Genomic DNA, 19,210 nt, shown 5'->3' with positions numbered 1-19,210 from the left:
CAGCTGGCTGACTGTATTTCTTCTGCGATTCTGTTCATGACATTTCCTGCAACTAGGTTTTCCTGAAGGTTTCCAGCAGTCCTTTCAGTCCCTCACCCCCCTTTTTTGGCCTCTTCACCCACTAACCGTGGCTTTGTGCCTAGTTCCCAGCAGTGTAAGTACCATATCCCCATCACACATCCGTGCACATCCTCCGTATGCTCTCTACACATACAATGAGTTTCTCTGGTTGACTTGCAAGTGTGACTAATTTACCGAGTCAGTGGTTAGTGTAAGGGATGATGAACAGCGATGATATAAACAGAGACAGTCCTCCCTCAGGATACCTGTCCCGTCAAACAGACATAGAGTTTGCACTGTTTCACAGTCACAAGATGTTGCTTTCCTCCCTTAATGTAAATCTTTTCTGAAGAAGCTTCATGGACCCCTTTCCGTGCAGAAGGACTGATATAAAAATCCTAGATTAGGGAGAACTGATGCACAGATCCTGGATTATTTAGCATGCTTTCCCTTTCCACACTACTGAAAACTGCATAAACTGTCCTTTTACAGGCTTTTATAAACACTCAAGTGACTTAATCTTTTAGTGTAAAAGCCTGCTTGTATATTAAGCTCTCTGTTATCAATGTCATTAAATCAATATCCTCAGTGCTACAGGATCCAAGACACATCTAAGCTGTCACACACAGTTTAACTTAAAAAATGCAGTATTGAGGTACAGTCAGTTCATTTTTCATAGATTAGAGAGTACTTTGAAGTAGAGCTGTTGAAGATCAAAGAGGGTTTATTCCTCACTGCAGCCAGTTTCTGTTAGGGGGCTTTCTATTCTAATGATGCTTTTGTTGCAGAGTTTCAGCGAAGTCTGAGACAATAGGGATTTTATGCAGTTATTATAAATGGCACTGAAAAACCTTGTGAGGCCTATGTTGTGTTAAAACACAGGACATATTCTTTAAGGGAAGTAAATAGGCAAATTGGTATGGACCCTTCTTGTATATGTGCTATTTATCTTTCCTTCTGCCATGTGACTGTGAATGCCATTCTGGACAGCTCAGAGACTGGGTAACATCACTTGGTGTAGTTCTTTGTCTAATGAGTGACATCTGTGTTTAGAGTTAAAGATGGAGAAAAACAATAACTTGTCCTTTGCCAGAGGTACTTAATTGAGGGTAAAACATACATCTGGGATTTATTTGTGTAAAAAGATACACAACTGAATTAGTATGTCTTCTTCCAATATGACCTTGTGGTGCCCTTTCCATTTAGTGTATTAAGAATCAAGATTTATCTAGAGATATCTCACAAATCAGAAATGACAGTTGTTGTACGATCTTAGCTGTTATTACAGCAGCTCTTTCTCTCTCTCTCTTTTTTTTTTTTTTTTTTTTTTTTTTTAGCCACTGTTTGTCTGTCACAGAAGTGAAGTAATTTGTAATACAAACTGACTATAGATTCTTTCAATTGCTTACTTCAGGAAAGCCATAGACATGATGGACATAACATTATACCGTGTAATGGGCAAACATTACACTACATGCCCTTGCTGCTGGTAAAACAGAATGAACTTACCAACAAAACTCTAAATTAGCTGAAGTTGCAGAATGCAGTTTTCCAGCTGTGGGTTGTTAGTCTTCTGCAGTTTCTGAACTAGGGCTCTTCAAGAATACTCTGAGCAGCAATAAGTGGGATTAAAGGAAGGAAGCAGTTTCTGAAAGACCTTCCATATTTCATAGGTGGTTTGTGATTGGGAAGGTGTGCAGGACCCCGGCTGTTTTCAAAGGTGAGGCTCATGATGGGGCACTTTCTGAAAGGAAAGGGAAATTCACAATTGATGGATCTAGCAGGGAACATGCCACTTTGATCCTGAAGCCTTGCATGGGGCCTTCATAGGGCAGCCTGTGAGGGGGAAGGGCTTTCACAGATGAGGAAGGACTCCTCTGTATTAATGTCGTATACTCGGTTTTACTACATCTGTCTCACCACAGCTGGAAAGAAAGTGGCATGAGCAGATTGTGAGTTATATCAGTGAGATATTTCCTGGTGATGAGGGATGTGAAACCGGTCCCATTATCACTTCCTAGTGTGGCACACTTGTGAGTGTGTGAGGTTTTACCATTTGCTTTGCTCCCGTCATGCAAGAAGGCTACAGGATGTCAGCAGAGTCAAAGGGGAAGATAGAGAACCTTGGCAGATAAGTGAGTCTTTCCTCTTCACAGAGCTCTGCTGCTGTGAGTACCTGATCTGCAATCTCTGCTCTTTCTAAAATGAAGGCTTAGGGAAAACAGGGTGTGTCAAGGAACTAGAATTTTTTTTCTGGGAATGTTGCTCAAGCAGATAAGAATTCCATTTATGTTATCCAGAGACGTGAGTTAAGATGAAGTAAATGGTCTTATCTACAGCATAGCTACTTGAAATGTGTGGAAATCCAGTATGAATGTGCGTGTGTCTTGGGTTAGGCAGAAATCCTTTATTATCGCTAGTAAGGAGGGAACTGTGCTACCTTGTGCCTGACACTCATTGCTGGGTTTGTGGGAGAGGAGAAGAAAAATTGCATCAGGGACGACTTGTACTTGGTTGAGTTTCAGCATGATGAGGCAGTGGGTTTGTTTCCTTCTTTCTCTAAAACAAGGAAAGCAATACTCGGTTATCTTTCGGCTTGGCAGCAGAATTGTGTTGCAATAATCTGCGAGCTGTTAATTCACCAGTGAATTGTTTATGTTGAAGACTCTCATAATTAAAAAATTGCTCTAAGGTAGGATCTAACACAATGTGGACTTTGGAGATTTATGTATTAGAAAGGGTTGAGCAGGTCCTGGAAATCCTCAGGTTGTATATTTTGTCTATAACAAACTATTCCTTCTCTCCAATATGATTTGAATAATTTTGTCATGAAACTGGTGTAACAGAGTGGAAGATGGGGTCTCAAAGCTTCCTGAATGGAGGAGATTGAGTTAGTGGCTAAGTCTGTTTATGGAAGAGGGAAGTTATGTCATTATAATGCTAAGGTGTGTTAAAATAAAATCTTGAATTACGGCATTGCTCTTTCAGTTTGATTGTACGTTTAAAAATAACCACTACTGTGGAAAGAAAATGTCTGCGAGTTGGTCATTGTAATGCACATATTTCAATATTATTAATCCTAAAATGTGAGATTTTTATTATGCAATGAGAACAAAACCCAGCAAAACCAAATATATGCTGAAGAATGATGCCCCAATCCTGCAAAAATTAACACGTATATTTGTGTTTATATAATTCTTGTTTGCTATTTACTTAAATTGGACACAGATTTCTCACTTGAAGGGACATGACATCCCAGTGCATAAAATTAAGACTGAATGCCAGCCTTTGCGTTTGGAGTTTGTGTTAAAGCTACAAAGACTGACAAAATTTGCTTTCAGTTATGGTGTGTTAATCTAGAATAAGTCTATTGAAGTTATTATAGCAATGAGAATTTGAAGTAGTTGAATAGTGGAATTTAGTCCTTTTTAAACATTCCTTCAGGGTTCATATTTTCTTTCTTGCAGACTCTCAGACAATACAGCCAAGCACTAAATAAGAGTAACAGAGTTCATCTTTACTGTGCATTTCTGGACTATAGGTATGTTACATCTTTTCAAATTCTTTAACTTGGTTTAATTAAATTACCCTTAGTTTTTGATGCTATATATTACCTATATTCTCCTTGTTCTCTTTCATTCATGGAAATAGTTAAAGAAATGGAGCCACTGGTTTGCAAAAATCGCAATCTGATAGTGGCTTCTTACAAGAAATAGGAGATTTGTTATTCACAGACCCTCTGTTAGGTAGGTAACTGAGAGACTGAAAAATTTTGGAATCAAAACTGCAGACTGATACAAATCGTGCTTATCTTGGTTTATGACTGTGTCCTCTTGGGCAGATGCTTGGATGTTTTAAAATGGCAAACCTCCAGCAGAGCCATTGTTTTCACTGGAGCTGTGCCTGTGTCACAACATCATGTGAGATCAGTATTTCAGACCTGTGAATTTTGGCCAGTGCATGGAATGGAGAAATATTATGCCCTTGAATGCAAATTAGAATAAAAGGGAAATAAATATCACCTTAAATTTCACTCAGAAAATAGAAATTATGGAAAAACAGTGGCTTTTTTTTTTTTTTTTTTTTAGTTCTGAATGTATTTCATCTGGTTTTGGTTTCCAAACATGCTGCTCTTACTGAATTAATTGAGAAAGAATATAAATACTGAATTTAGAATTTCATGGGGATTAACAGTTTTTGAGCTGTAATGGTATAAGCCTAATTGATGTAGCAATGGCCTGCGATGCTGTGATCCCTCCTATCCGGCATGCACATGTGAAGGTCACTGTAATTGTTTTATTGAAGTTGTTTTTTTTTTTTTTCAACTATGTTGAACTCTCCCAGCTGTTGGCAGTTACTCGTTGTTATGGTTACTCACAAATTACGATAAATTAGAAACAGATTTTACTGAAGTGAATTAATATGGTTTGAACGTTGTTCCTGTACTGTTTTCCACTGGGATTTGGACCCTTGAGGCTTTGCCTCAGGATAGAAACTGAAATATGAAATCTGTCCTTCCAGATGAGTTTTATTTGTGTCAGGATGGTCTTATTCCCTAGTGCATGGTAGTTAAGGAATAAGCAATTGGTTTCTGACCTACGACAGACTCTCTTTGAGAACGCAGGGAGGTCCCAAAAGACAGAGGGAAGGTGAGGTAATACCTATCTTTAAGACAAGCACCAAGAAAAACAGAGATCAATCAGTCTAGCTTCAGGACCCAGAATAATATCAGAAGTAATAAATGGGTAAGAAGCAGGCAGTTTGGGTGGATGAGCTATGGTGCCTGAGCCCCTGGAGCCCCCCAGATGTGTGGCTGTGGCTTCCATATCCCCCCTCCACTGCAGGGGTGTGGTAGCACAGGGTTTGGGGTTTCTCTGGCTCCAGGAAGAAGCAGACTCATGAGAGTCGCTTTCCTGCACAACCCTGGGACCAGGCCACACAGTCATATCCTCAGCGGAGCAGGAGCTGCTCTTGCTGCCCATGAGGATGAAGTGACAAAACCCGATTGATACGGATGGGTCACTAGAAATCCTGCTCAGTCACACTGAATCGCTGCCTTTGACAGGATGAGTGGGACAGCGGATACAGGAGAGGCAGCAGATGCGATACGCTGACTTTTCTGACTTTTGCAAGATTACTGACTTGTCTGATACTATAGTTCTCAGAATATAGAAATTTGAGTCGAGGTGAAGTGATATAAAAGGGTTGCACGATGTAAATTAAAAATGTAGTTATCGTTCATTGGCTATAAGACTGGGAAGAAATCTCTAGAGACATTCCTGTAGGAATCGGATCTGGGCGCCGTTCCGGCCAATGTTTTCCTTTACTATTTTCATGAGAAGACACTGTGGATGCTCCAGCCTTGAGACGGCTTTCAAACTTTTTTATCTTGTACTGTGTAGTACAATGAATGTCGAATTAACCTCATAAAATGTGTTTTTATAGAGATTATGTTCCATTTTTGTGTGCTTTGCAGCAATGGAACTGGTGTTTGGTCTAATGAAGGTTGTGTGCGTGAGAGCGGGGACCTCAACTATTCAGTGTGTCTTTGTAACCACCTCACTAACTTCGCCATTCTGATGCAAGTGGTGCCTCTGAAGGTGAGATAAAGCAAAGGAGTAAATCTGTCTGTTAAAAATGAAGCATAAGTACATCAGTTGCATCCCCACACCACATCAGTAAGTGGTTGGAACTGGGCTCATTTTTGCTCAACTCAAATTTATTCCACATCTTGCTCTCTGGGATGATGTTTTAATACTTCTTGACTATATTTATTTTTTAAAACTTTTGGGAACTGAAATGGAGCATGAAATGAAACACATCTGTGGTAGGTGGGAATTCTGTTTACTCTCACCCTTTTGGCATGATTTCTTAAAGTACTAGGCAGAAAAAGGACTAGAGGACATTGTACAGATGACCCTGGCTTTTATGATTTGTTTTCAAGACAGAGGCAGCTGAGATGTGACTGTTTAAGGGTTTTGGTAACTAGACTTGAACATCCATGCATGAACTCTATGTGAAGCAAGCTCTGCTACCAGCTGGCCCCTACCATTCTTTGCCAGCTTTCCAAGTGCATCCCTGCTGCTGTTTCTTCACCTTGTTGCCAGGCAGGGACTTGTGTAGAAGGAGGACGAGAAAGAAAATGATGCTTTACAGTCGAGAGTGAACCCCTTATGTATAGTTTTCTCCATGTTTTGTTCCTTTGTCCAAAGAGTTATGAAGCAGCCTCTTTCAGCTAGAATACGACACATTCCCTGTTTACCCAGGAGTATATGCTTGCTAGTCATACTCATCACTGGTTTCAGATGAAGCTTTGATGACAAACACATGGCTCTCCTCACTAGAAAGTTTTCTTTTTTTCATGATACCTTATGATGCCTTAAGATTTTTGCAGAGAGGGAGCAGAATGTCTGCTCCTTACAAGTGAAGTGCTGGTTTGTGCCTGCTGAAGGATTCCCTCTACAAAACTGGACACCAGGCAAGGTCAGCCCCATCCTGGATCTTAAAAGACAGTCAGACAGTACTGCCATGAGTATCAGAAATATGTTTTTACTGCTTTACTTGAATGTGCTACTGTCAGGGAGGATCCAGTGGAGGTAGTGATGAAGCCCTGCTCAGACAACACTCAGTTAACAATGAATGTATAATAGAAATAATTTACAAACTATATTTCTAAAGAAATGTATACTAATTCTTTGTCAAATTTATACTCTCTGGCACATTCTCCTCTTTCTACAGACACCATCCTAATAATATAAATTAACGGACTGAAGAAGAGCTTCAGTAGGACAGTAGGAGTCCTACGGTCACATTTATCACTGTGTGCTGTTAACAAGTGTGGTGTCCTCTGTGGTACAGCTGGAGGGGCTTTGTCTGCTCTGTTGGTGTGGAAGCATTGATGATATGGCCATGTCTCAGGCTCCTCTTAATTGATTTGAATGATGGGTTTGCTCTTTTTTTCAAACAGCAGCTTTGCTGAGACAGCTACTGCTGCAGGACGGGCTGCATGTGCTTGTGAAGGCAGCACAAAAGTTCCTGCAGATGGATCCAGCAGTGAGCTTGTAGCACAAGAGAACTCTAATCAGGGTTCTAACACTGAGCAGCTCCAAAGTCTTTTCAAGGAATGAATCATCCGACTGCTATTAGGACTTACTGATTCAGTAACACTGTTAGCACTACTCACACAGTAATCCTGGTTAGACAGGGTAATGCCACCGAAGTCAGGGTCACAGCTTAGAACAAGGTCTGCTACTCGAGGAGCTCAACACCCGCAGCCCTTTGTATTAGTCTAACCAGGTGAAGATGGGGGTGTCTTCTTCAGGTCACCCTGATTTAATCTAAGCATTATTACCTTTATTACTTGTAAAGCACCTAATGACCCTGGCTGGTTTCCAAGTATTATTTTTCTTCATACTCACAATAATATGGAGCTTTGCCTGAAGAGCTTCCCATCTTGTGAGACAAAAGTAGAATAGAAGGAATGCATTATTATTGACCCAGTTTTAAAGAGCAGTATACAGGGACTTAGCCAGGATCAAACAGGGTGTCCACCAATTAAATGCTGGTGAAAGATTAGTTGATTTTCTACTGGGGAATAGTTCTGGAAGGTCTAGCTTTAAAATAAACAGATTTGGGTTTGTCATGATTAATGAGATGCTGCAATAAACTCTAATATTATGCAATGTTAGTAATTGGAGATCAAAGATTTTATATCAGAGTCTTTAGAATCAAGCTTTCTTAGAGATTTGAAATGTAAAAACTGGACATGAATGGATGGTCCAGTTCCTCACAGCTGTTTAATCATTCTATTTTCAATATTCTCTCTCTTCTTAACTTTTTTGCCTAATGCTTTCTGTCTGCCAAAGTTTATGTGTAATGTTTTTTGCATTGCCTTTTTTTTTCTTTCTTTATGATAATTTAGAAAACAAAATGAAAGTGCTGCTGAGATGTATGTGGATCTGTGAGACACACAGACCTAGACACTCTGATGCATAAAAGCATTCCCTATGTGACATAGTCCTGTAAAAGTCTGTATAAATTAGGATTTTGTTTTAAATGAAGATTTCTATAATTTTCTGTTGTGTTTTGACCCCTTCTACCTAAAATCCCATTTCTGAACAGAAAAAAAGAAGAGAATTTATAAGCTCGTGGCAGGAAAAGTGAAATGTTGAAATGTGATAGAATTATTTCCCATATAGGATCCGTATGTTCCTAGTGCAAATCCATGAGATTTCTAAATGCTTGCTGCAGCTTTCAGTGGAAGATTGTGCAGGATAGGTAGAAAATGCGCATTCGTTTCTAACCTTTTAAAGCTTACATAAAACCAACTTTTGCATGCACCTCAATTGGCAGAATTTATATGTACATTGTAGCATGGAGAGAATCAGGTACTGGTCTGCAGAGCAACGAACCTGAACTATGCCTTGACACAGCTGCTCTGCCCTGCCCTCCCGTCACCTGCACAAACGTGATGTTACAGCGAGGTGGTAATGAGAGTGGGGCCATGTCGGGTCTCGGGTAATATTGCTGCTAACAAGCCAATGAAGGATGCAGTTCCTTCAGTGTGCTTTAATTCCAGTTCCTCTTGTCTGGCTATTATATAGTCCCTCTCTCAGAGTTCATCAGAAGATCTCATCCCAAATCTTTGACCAAGATATACCCTTTAAATTAACTGTTTAGCATTATCTTGTGGTGGTAATTTTTTTAACCAGTTAAAAGAAAAAAAATCGGTATCTTCATTGTGCAATTGGCATCCAGTTAAGATTTTAGCAAAGACAAGCTGCCTGGCTTTTGAGCTATACATGCAGGCTATGCTCAGTTACAAATTCCTAAAACATTTGCTAAGAATTTGCTTCACATGTCTAAGCAATAGAGCCTACTGAATCAACTAGACAGTTGGAAACTTCTCCCAGGCGTCGCTGGAACCCTGTTAAGTAAATGTTAAAATGCTGTGGATTTTAAACACGTATACGTGTTTATTCACCATGTTCTGAAATTCATGAGCCAAGGTTCAGAGGACCCATATAAATCACCTGTTGAATACTAGATTGTCAATGCTCTAAGAAATTGTTACAATGATGTTACATTCAGTCTTGAGCTTTTGTATTTTTCTTTTCATAAGTGGAGTTAACAGATAATAACACAAGGAAAAGAGAGGGTAGGTGTATGCAATTGCCCATATTTGAATAATTCTACTTACATAGCTATTATATATCTGTGGCTGTATAAATAAAACTGAATATAAATTTTTCCACATGAACACTATTTTTGACAGAATGTTTATTTTATTGTCTAGATTCTGTTTCTTACAGAAAGGGGTCTGCTTTTCATGAAAAATGTAAACAAATTACTGGAAAAGGGTTGCCTGAAAACTGGAGAGGTTTTCATCAAAAGCTGTATTTTACTACAAAAAAGTTACTTCATTCTTCATGAGAATTCTGCTTTGGATGCTTTGTACTTCCATCCTTCTGTGGAAAGTATCATTTCACTTTCTCTTCATCGTATGGGTAAATGCAGCCCTCAGGGTAGCCCAAACAGGCAGACATCCTCTCCAAGGGCACCATAACAGCATTTAACCTAACGCACCAGTCAACAGAACAGCAAAACTGGGTATGAATAGTTCTACCATCCCTTGCAGAAAGGCAGGCAGATGCAAAGAAAATAATAATTTAAAAAAAAAAAAAAGAAAAAAAAAGAAAAGAAAAAGAGGGGAATATCAACAATTCTAAATAGATGCAATACAGACCCAGTATGTGTGCAGCAGCTGGGGGAACATCCCTAGGGAGAACACTTGCTGATGTGGAAATCCATGAACCCTTGAGGCCAGTTCAGTGTGATAAGTGTTCTGACTCTCTCAGCAAATTTTCACGAGATTGATTTTCTTTTTGCTTAAAAACCCCAAACAAAACATAAGTTTTCCATTAATGAGACACCACAGTTTTTAAGAGTTTGCTGTTCACAACTGAAAAGTATGGCATACTCTCCGAGTTCAGAAAAAGCCAGAGTGTCTGTCTCTAAACAACAAATACTGAAAATAAGTGTTCTTCCGCAGAAGTAACTTGCCACGTAAATACTTGTGGTGAGCATTTCTAATGACCCGAGAGCTGAGCTTGTATGATAAGTATTTGTAAAGGATGGTGGATTCTGAGTTACGCTAAATTGGAGCAAGAATCTCCTCGCTCAGCTCCCTCTGTTCCTTCAAATAGTTAAGTCTAGCTTTTTCCACTTGCAGAGCAATAGCAGGGTCTGGACCTTGTCAGCTCTGACACACAGTGAACCTTCCCCAGTTCCTCCCTTCCTGCTAGTACTCATTTTCACACCTTCACCAATATCCAGCCCATCTCTCTATATATTTACGCAGTTTGTGTGTTTCTTGTGGACATAAATGCCTTTCTGTATTCTCAAGATTCTTTATCATTGCAGTTTTATTATAAGGTGCAGAAGTATGTTAATAATTTATGCACCTGGCTTGGGGAGGAATTACAGCGTCTCACATGAATTTCATTTTGTTTTGGTGAGATATTCATAAGCATGAAATTGTAGGCTGTCTTGTATCTGATGGTGGTTTCTCTTGAATATTTGAAGTATTGTGAGATGAGGAATGCTGGCAAATTGTTAGATGTTTGTGGAGCTGACTGTCAGGTGGGTTTAATTTCCAGGGAGCATAGAAATGCAAGAAAGTTCTTAGGAACAAGCTGCGAGTTCTTGATTTTTCTTCTTGATCTTTACTCAAAACAGGTTAGATTAATTCAGTCGCTATTCTACTGTATGCCAGCTGGAAGTAATCTCCAGAGACTGAAATCTGCTGAGATGAAAAAGCATTTGTATTCCGATATTTCGGAGAGACAAATTGAAAGAGAGAGGTCACAAAGAAATTTTTTAAATTCTAGAATTTTAAATTAAATGTGACAAAACGAACATCTACTCTGATAACTGTGCACTATACAGCAGCGTACGAAGAAAAAGAACTTTGAATGGTGTGAATTAGCTAAAACCAAGCTAAGATTACAAGTGTAGTTGAACACTACTCCAGATTTTATATGTGTTTCGGCAGGAGCTTGAACGCACTAAAGTCACAGTGATTGTGAAAGAATGGTACGAACAATACTGCTGATGAGCTTGAGATCCGGGGGTGCAGTTTAGCTGCTTTCAGTGATGCACAGGGCATTAGCAGTTGTAACAAGTTTATTTCAGGAATGAAATAACCATCTTGGAAAAACTTACAACCATGTGGTGCTCAGATGTCAGCCTGGCACTGACCTGCTAGCCTGCCGATGAATTGGCCCATGTGGAATGCCAAAATTATTTGTGTCTTTATCACTCTGCTGTTATGTCTGTATCACGGCTGGCCCAAATTGATGCTTGCTTGCTGAGATTCATTTATCATGTTGGTTTTAACTTCAGAAATGATAGCATTTATTTGGAGTTTTGGAGATTAGTGATCATCAACTGGTTTAAATGAACAAATAAGTTAACTGAAGGTAAAACGTGACCGAAGATGAGCAGAATGTTCCTGAAGGAACATGTTCATCCCTTGACTGCCTTTGTGAAGTTGCATAAATATAATTAAGGTCAGCACACGATCAGCATTTGGAAACACAGTTAAGAAGTCTTTTCACAACTCTGATCAAAGTTAATAAGGCTGAGAATTTTACAATTGCATCTCCCCAACAAAACGTGTCAGCGGGACGTTCGGAATAGTTGTGCAGATATTAGCGCATTTGTGTACCCCTCCTCTGGGAAACTCATTGCTCTGATCAAACTTCTCTTTCTTATCAGGGAAACAGAGGTGGACTAAAAAAGTCTCTCACAACAAATCACTACTAAAGCTGCATCTTGGGGTTTTGTGTCTGTCCTCCTTCCTTGATCAGAGAACAGTGCCCCAGCCTTTGCTTCATCTGGTGCAGTCAGCATAAACCTGTACTGCCAGCTGCCCTGCAATGTTATAGTTAGGGAGACAATAGTGCATTAATAGAGCTACAGTAGGAGAAATAAATAATCCATTTAGTTTGGTATGTTTACATCGGTTTATGTTTGCTTCTTCTGGAGAAGGTCCAAGTAGAGGGCACCCAGGGTGATATGCTCTCTTCTTGTAATGCTGTAGTATGACAGTCCTCCACTGTGCTGCAGGCTTGAAACCTGGATAGGAACCACAGAGGGTCGGAGGTGAGATGTTCCCTCAAGTAGGCATCTGCTGGCACAGAGCCTGGGGAGATCTCATCCTGCGATGCCACCTCCCGCACCCGGCGGTATCTCCTGCTAGGGGGGGAATGGCTGGCGGAGAGATCCCCTTCCTGGGGTGGAAGGGACGGATGAAATCGGGAGGAGAGACGTGAGCGCAGTCAGATGGAGGGATGTCACAAGGTGCTTCCTAGACAGCGGGAATCAAACCCAACACAGAGTAATCCACATTTCAAAAGAACTCCAAAGAAAATTCAGACGCTATTATTTTCTTTTGGGCAGCTTTACTTCCCCTCATCAGTCAGTGGGGCCCTATGCTCCTGCCAGGAAACATGCCAGCCATCTGGCAGTTTTTATTTTTATAGTGATCCAACAACTACAAAGCATGCCAGGCTATTTGTACCATCTGCCACATAAATGTCATTTCAGCAAAAGGATGGTGGACACCTGGGGACCCAGAGTTGAAAAATCCTTTTAAAGGGGAAATCATTTTCTCCCACATCAGAATGAGTTTGGAGTTTGGGTCCCTGTCCCTCAAGTAACCAATTCAGGACACATCTGTAATATTTATGGCTCCTAGAACATTCTCTTAAATTGATCTTTTTCCCTTGTTTTTTTCTTCTTTCTGTCTTTTCCAACTGCGAGGGTATAAAAATGACTACTATAAAGTTCACATGTGGATGGACACTTCCAGCAAAGTAATAGTGTCGTACAATCTGTGGTAGAAATTATTCAGGTTTTTCAACACATTTTCTGCGTTTCTAAAGCTAGAAATTACTTCATTTTGTAGCTCTTGTTCTATAATTCCGAGAGAATAATCAATCAATAGTTCAAGCTGCCCACCAATGTGCTTGAAAGCAGAGAAGCATTTATAAAGAGGGAAATATTTTAGAGGTCTGATTTTGCAGCTGGAGCTCTAGAAGGAACCCATGGCTTCTTTAGGGAGCCCAGGATTTTGAAAAAGGCTTGGGGATTTGGCTGTGAGGTTCTATTTACAGAAGAAAAGACATCCCAGATTTCTTCTTTGGGGCAATATGTGTTTTTATTTTTATTTTTCGCTGTTTGACAGCAAGTTTTGACAACGTGTGACTGACTGAGAACAAAGTGCATCTATTAGTGTTTATAAAAGCTGTTTTGAAAATGTCCTAATATTGTGAAATGCTTTAAAATATGGAAGATAGGTGTGTAATTTATAAGTTTGGAGCATTGTTTTCCTAAATCTAATATTGCCGTTATTAATCAAATATTGCACTCGGAGAGCATTAAAACAGCAGTCTGAAATGATAAGCTTTTTTTCTTAAATTTCTCAGCCAGCTGAAGTTCAGATTATATACTCTAATAGGACAATGAAATGGAAATAATGCGGCATTCTCTGATTTCTGCTGTTTTGTAATTTTAATATAATTACTTTTCTCAGCATGCTTTTCATTGCTGGGAACATAAAAAGAATAATGCCTTAGTCCAGTAATTTTTCTTTTGTGTTGCATATTTAAAAATTGGATAGGCATTGCAATTTTTTTGATCCTTGTTTATTACCATTGACAGTTTATTTAAGTGAAGAGATCTCTACAGACAGTTTAGACAGCCCTTACCCATCACATGAACGAAGATAAATCAGCCTATGTGTTTATTCTAGTATTGCTTTGTAAACTTTCTTTTCTCTTTCTTACTCTCTCCACTTCCCTCGCCATTTTACTGCAGTGAATGTTTACCCCATGGTGGAACTTGTCTCACTGATGTGTTCATAGTATGATTTTGCTTAATATTTCTTTTGTCCTTACTATGATCATCTTGATTTTTCCTGAAAACTGAGCACTAATATTGATTTTTAAGTCAGAGCCATTGTTAATTCTTCTGCTATTCCATTCCTGCGCCAGTACAACTCTGTTAATTTTGATGGGAGGAAATAGGAGACTCTGGTTCTGTCCTTAATCCCATAGAATTACATGGAAAATGTTGGACTAACCCTGCAGGATACTAAACCCCTCAAATTCCTCAGAGAATTCTTTGGCAGTTACTGAATTTCACTCAGCAAAGAAGAGCAAAAAAATGACTTTTTATTTTGGAAAAGCACAAATATTTAAGAGTGCTATAATGGTCAAAAGAACTCTTTTGTTTGGGGAGCATGAAACAGGACTCTGTTTTAATCAGAATACAAAATAACATAGACTTCCTTCCTATGGTGAAAATGAAAACACTGATCCATTTGGCAGCGAGGTCTTCTTGATGACTAAAGGATTTCCCCATGCAGTATAAAAATGTTATGATACTGCACCTTTATCCATCACTGTTCTCTGTTGAATATCTTTAAATCTGGTCAGTCTGTACTCTTGAGTTCAGTCTGTCTCCTGTATTGGCGTTTTTATGCCCTTTCTCCCCAAAGCATGGTGTAGGAGAAATTCAGGGCTGGGTACCTGGAGACTCTTGGCTCCAGTGCAAGACACAGCTAATTGCAATCCTGAATCGGAATGGATGTTTCTGAACCAAAGCCCAAGCCTGGGCTAAGGGAGGTAGACATACTAATTTTCATTGAATTTTACTGGGAGCTGGGTGTTTAATTATCCTCAACTGCTCTGCAAAATCTCAGACTCAGAGTCTGGCAAGAGATCATCGTTTCTCTGCCTGCAAGAGCCTGTTGGACCCACGCTGGGTTTTATTCTCCTTGTAGCCCTCTCTGATGGAGTTCAGTTTGGCTGTTAATTGGAGAACAGGATGAGTCTGCTTTTGCTGGAACAGAGTAGAGAACAGATGTACAAATCTTAGGTGTACGGGCAAAAGTAGCTCCTTCAGTTTCACAGAGGATTATCTGCTGTAAATACAGAATTTATCATTCCATAAGAAACGCTGCGAGTCTTAGACCTGAAATAAAGGCAGAAAACCCGTTTCTGCCTTTAATAAAGGCAGTTACACAAGCAGAGGTATGAGGAAGAACTTCGCTTTTCTGATCCCCAAACTTTATTATAATTTTGTACCACTTCACAACTTCAGTCCTTCCTCCCTGCCACGCTTCCTTCGGGCTTCATTTGAACTAAAAATGTGCTGTATGTGATTTGTAATGAGCAGATTACCTACTGTTTGATGACATCTTGCCCAGAACTGCTTTAAAAGACGACGTGGGCTTTTAAAAAAATACTAATTAATAACTTGGCAGAGATATTTGGAAAATTCTAAATTTTTCATGTCACAGTGAAAAGTTTTAAATAAGCAGCCACCAGGCTGGACTCGCTGTCGGAAAACATGCCTTTAATCCTTAAAAGCCCCCTTCGTAGCACTTTATTGCTGATCACTAGGAGTTGTGGAGTTAATAGCGAATGGGAATTCAAAGCAGTTCTGCTGGAAATGGCTGATAAAGATGATTGCGCTGCAAAGCGTGACTCTCAGAGGCCTTTTTTTTTTTTCCCTCTAAACTCCTGGTATCTGATTCATTGTAGCTTGAGAAAAGAAGTCTCTGAATCGAGTTAGACTTTCCTTTTCTGAGAGTCATGGTTGTGCAGTGCCATTAGGTATGGCCCCACCAAAATCATCCTTGTGGTCTCAGCGAGTTGACTGAGCCTCCTGAACTAAACACAGATGTTAATTTGAAAAAAACCCATAATGTTATGTACATAACAAAGTGCTTGGCAAGCTGAAGGAAAACAGAGATTTGTATTGTTGTTATTATTTAATATATAAATAAAGGCCTCACTGGACTGAAATTGAATTTCAGCAGCCTTTCTGGAGGCAATTAAAACCATTAGCTCCATCAGCCAAGGCCAGCGTTTTAATGTCTCTGAAACACTCAGGCTGCCAAAGTTAATTATTCATCCTTTTCTTAATTGGATTCAGATTGCATTTTAAAGGTGCAGCTTCAATAGGGTTGGCTGAGCCTTAATTTTTCACCCCTACCTCTCGTCCCTTCCCTCCTCCCAAGAAATGTCTCATAAGATATTGTTTCAAGCCTTTGCAGAAGGGTTTGAGAGTGGATTTCAGCCCAGGCCAGCGGCTAATCATCTCATGGCAGATCTCAGTTGGTTCGATAAACAGGGTAAAACCCATATGTCATTGTCAGTAACTTCATGGTAGGAATGCTTCTTTGAGATGGAAAACTGACCAAAAGGGACATTAAAATGTAACTTGTTCTTATGTTTGGACTTAGGGCAAAATACTATTGTCATGTCTTACATTTCCACCAGTAAACAAATAGCTTTGGTTACATAAAATGTGTACACTATATAAGCAAAAATATCATAATCTGTATTCTACCAGTAACACTAAAATACAAATTATAGGTACGATATAGTCCTTAGATTGCATGGCTCTTTTTTTTTTTTTGTAAGGCTGTAAACTATTTTTTGGTTCAAGAACTTGTCTTTTTTTTGGAATAAGATAAATTGCTTTTCAGAAAGGAGATTTCAAAAGTAGTGTAGACAATGAAATTACTGCTTTTGGTGGCTAAATTGTGAAGTTGTAATTTGGTATATGGACAAACCCTTTCAGGATCACGTTGTTTTAAGTATTTGTACTCAGCCCTTTGTCTGACGTGTTGCCTCTAAAGGCAGAGGGGGATGTTTTGCAGTATGTAAAGAAGAAAATTTTATTTTAGTACTTCCCCAAAATGTTCCTTCCTCTGAAGAAAGCCAAAAGTACCCCCTTTACAAAGCAGAAAATGTGCAGCGAACTGAGAGATGAATAATGACAAAAAGGGACAGGAGGCAAATTTCACACAAAAGAAGGGGGCAGCTAGAAAAGGACACTGAGCAGAGAGCGCCCTGTGTTGCCCAGACAGATGCTCTTATCTGACCACTTGCTATTTTGTGTTCCTGGAGCCCATCTAGCTTTTTGATGGGTTCTTGTGCAGTGTTGTACATACAGTTGCTTATTAATGTTACATAAATAAGTAGGCTTTCTGTTCTAGATACAGATCAAATATTTTTTCATGTATAACCTACTGAACAAGTCTTTCAGCCTCAACTGAACTTTTCCAGATACTCCAGAGATTAAAAGTACCATCCCATAAAATAATACATTTTCATCTTCCCGTGCAATTATTTTTAAACAGGGGACTTAGATGTCACTCTTTTTCTTCTTATTAACAACATCATAAAGAAAAAATATGTATTTGGAGTCTGAACTGGTATCTTTCCAGGATCATTTCTCAGGCCATCCGGTTGCCTGTGAGTTTCCAAAATAAAGATGTTGAGCAATGGACTAACTTCTTTAATGAAGGAGAGAACAGTAGACTATAATATTGCGTATGGGTGTGACTACTGAAGCCATCAGACCTTTGTCCATGCTGCTAGCAGCACTTACAAGGTAAAGGGTATTGCAGCCTAAACTGTAAAGGGTGGTACAGCCTAAACCCTAAAAGGGTGGGAGTTTTACACGGAGCATGAATTTTTGATCTGGCTGTAAAGATGAATACTAAGAAACATCTGTCTTTCAGTGTTCCTGATTACTAACACTCATGACTGCGTGAGCTCGTTTCCCAGCTTTTCAGCTTGCTGCAGAGTAAGAGAATGACCATATAAACTCAAAGAAGCAAAACCTTTTAGAAGAAAAGAATAATTTAATGTAGATGGGGACAAGTGTGAGAATCAGGCTAATGGGACTACTTTACAGATTGCTCAATATTTTATTTGGTACTTTTTAAACGCTATTTTCTTTAGTAATAGCATTACAACCTGATTAGCATTTTCGTGCTGACTACGAGATCATCCCAAATTACTGTCTTATATTCCACATCATGCGCAAAGTCTGAGAAATTTCAAAAAGATAAGCTGAGGTAAGATTAAATCAGCTCATATCAGAGCATTGGAATTTAGAGGAAATTGTTTCTTAACTGAGGATGCACAATGCATCGATGATCCAGGTATTGCTGAAAAACTGCATGCTTGTTATCTCTTATGGTGTGAACACAGACACACAACTGCTGTAACAGCTGGCTTGTGAGAAGTTAGTAGAGACCTGATATTTCAAATATAGGTTCTCTTCTTTCCTGCACCATATACCTGTATTTAAAAATGAGGCTCCCAACCTGGAAATTATTCCAGGCTGCTTTTTCATGCTGGGTCTGTCCCCTTCAATTCCTATCACCCACAGAAAGGAGCTGGTCTCACTGGCTGGAGCCCCTGTGAACAGGGACGGCTCTCCTGCACTCCTCCATCCCAACAGGTCAGTTTGAGAAGAGATAGTGCAGGCTCCACCTGTCCCTTAATAAACAAACGACGGTTCAAAACTACCTACAAGGTTTCTGCCCATCACACTAGGCAAGATGAGAATGTGAACTGCAGCAGTGTTGCTTTTGAAATACTTGTTAACAGACTGATGTGGGTATTGATTTTAGACTGTCATTCTTAAAGCATCATCAGATTTTGGTTGTGTTTACCAGAGAAAGAGCAATTTCCAGTTCATAGATGCAGGGGCCTATGTAGGTTATTTTAGGATTGAATGAATCTTCTACATTTTCTTGCTAAGATACTTTTTTTTTTTTTTTTTTTTCCTTTTTCATTTCTAAGTAATACAGACTCCACCTGGGAGAACTTGATTCATGTCTTGTCTTGCCCTGCAGGGGTTTCTGGAGGAAGACTGGGCTAAAACCTAGAGGAAGACTTTCTTAGAGGCATGTTAGTGATGATAGAAATGAGTCAGGAAAAAATGTTTGTGTGATCATTATCTTCTCTTGGAATATTACGGAAAAAACCAAAGGCGTTGATTTTTGCCCGTTTCCACTAGATGGATCCCCTGTATCTCCTGTACTTGTATGCGACAGTAAGACATTACCTTTCCTTTGCAGATCTTGTGTGCCTTTGCCAATGCAAACACTGTGATAGACCACTGTAAATCTCAATGAGCACTGGGCAGCTTTGACCTCTGCAGGGAACATTTTCTGGCTGCAGGTGTTGGGAGTGAAAGAAAGCCTTGAACTGCTGAGAAATACTAATTTCAGAGTGACTTGAAGCTGGAATAGCTTCCTCTGCTCCCCCCCCCCCCC

At 39.5% G+C, this 19,210-nt stretch overlaps 1 protein-coding gene across 2 annotated transcripts in view; it reads left to right on the top strand.

Moving 5' to 3' along the window:
- Nucleotides 1-19,210, top strand: part of ADGRD1 (adhesion G protein-coupled receptor D1) — a 158,468-nt gene that overhangs the window by 85,086 nt on the left and 54,172 nt on the right. For both annotated transcript variants that reach the window (XM_026859543.1, XM_026859542.1), the window contains 2 exons: nt 3,528-3,601; nt 5,537-5,660. In XM_026859543.1, coding sequence (XP_026715344.1) covers nt 3,528-3,601; nt 5,537-5,660 — 198 coding nt within the window. The remainder of the gene's footprint in view (nt 1-3,527; nt 3,602-5,536; nt 5,661-19,210) is intronic.

The sequence above is a fragment of the Athene cunicularia genome, assembly GCF_003259725.1.
Source record: "Athene cunicularia isolate RWA chromosome 15 unlocalized genomic scaffold, athCun1 chr15_part1, whole genome shotgun sequence".
Taxonomy (NCBI): domain Eukaryota; kingdom Metazoa; phylum Chordata; class Aves; order Strigiformes; family Strigidae; genus Athene; species Athene cunicularia.
This window is presented reverse-complemented; position numbering and strand designations above follow the sequence as displayed.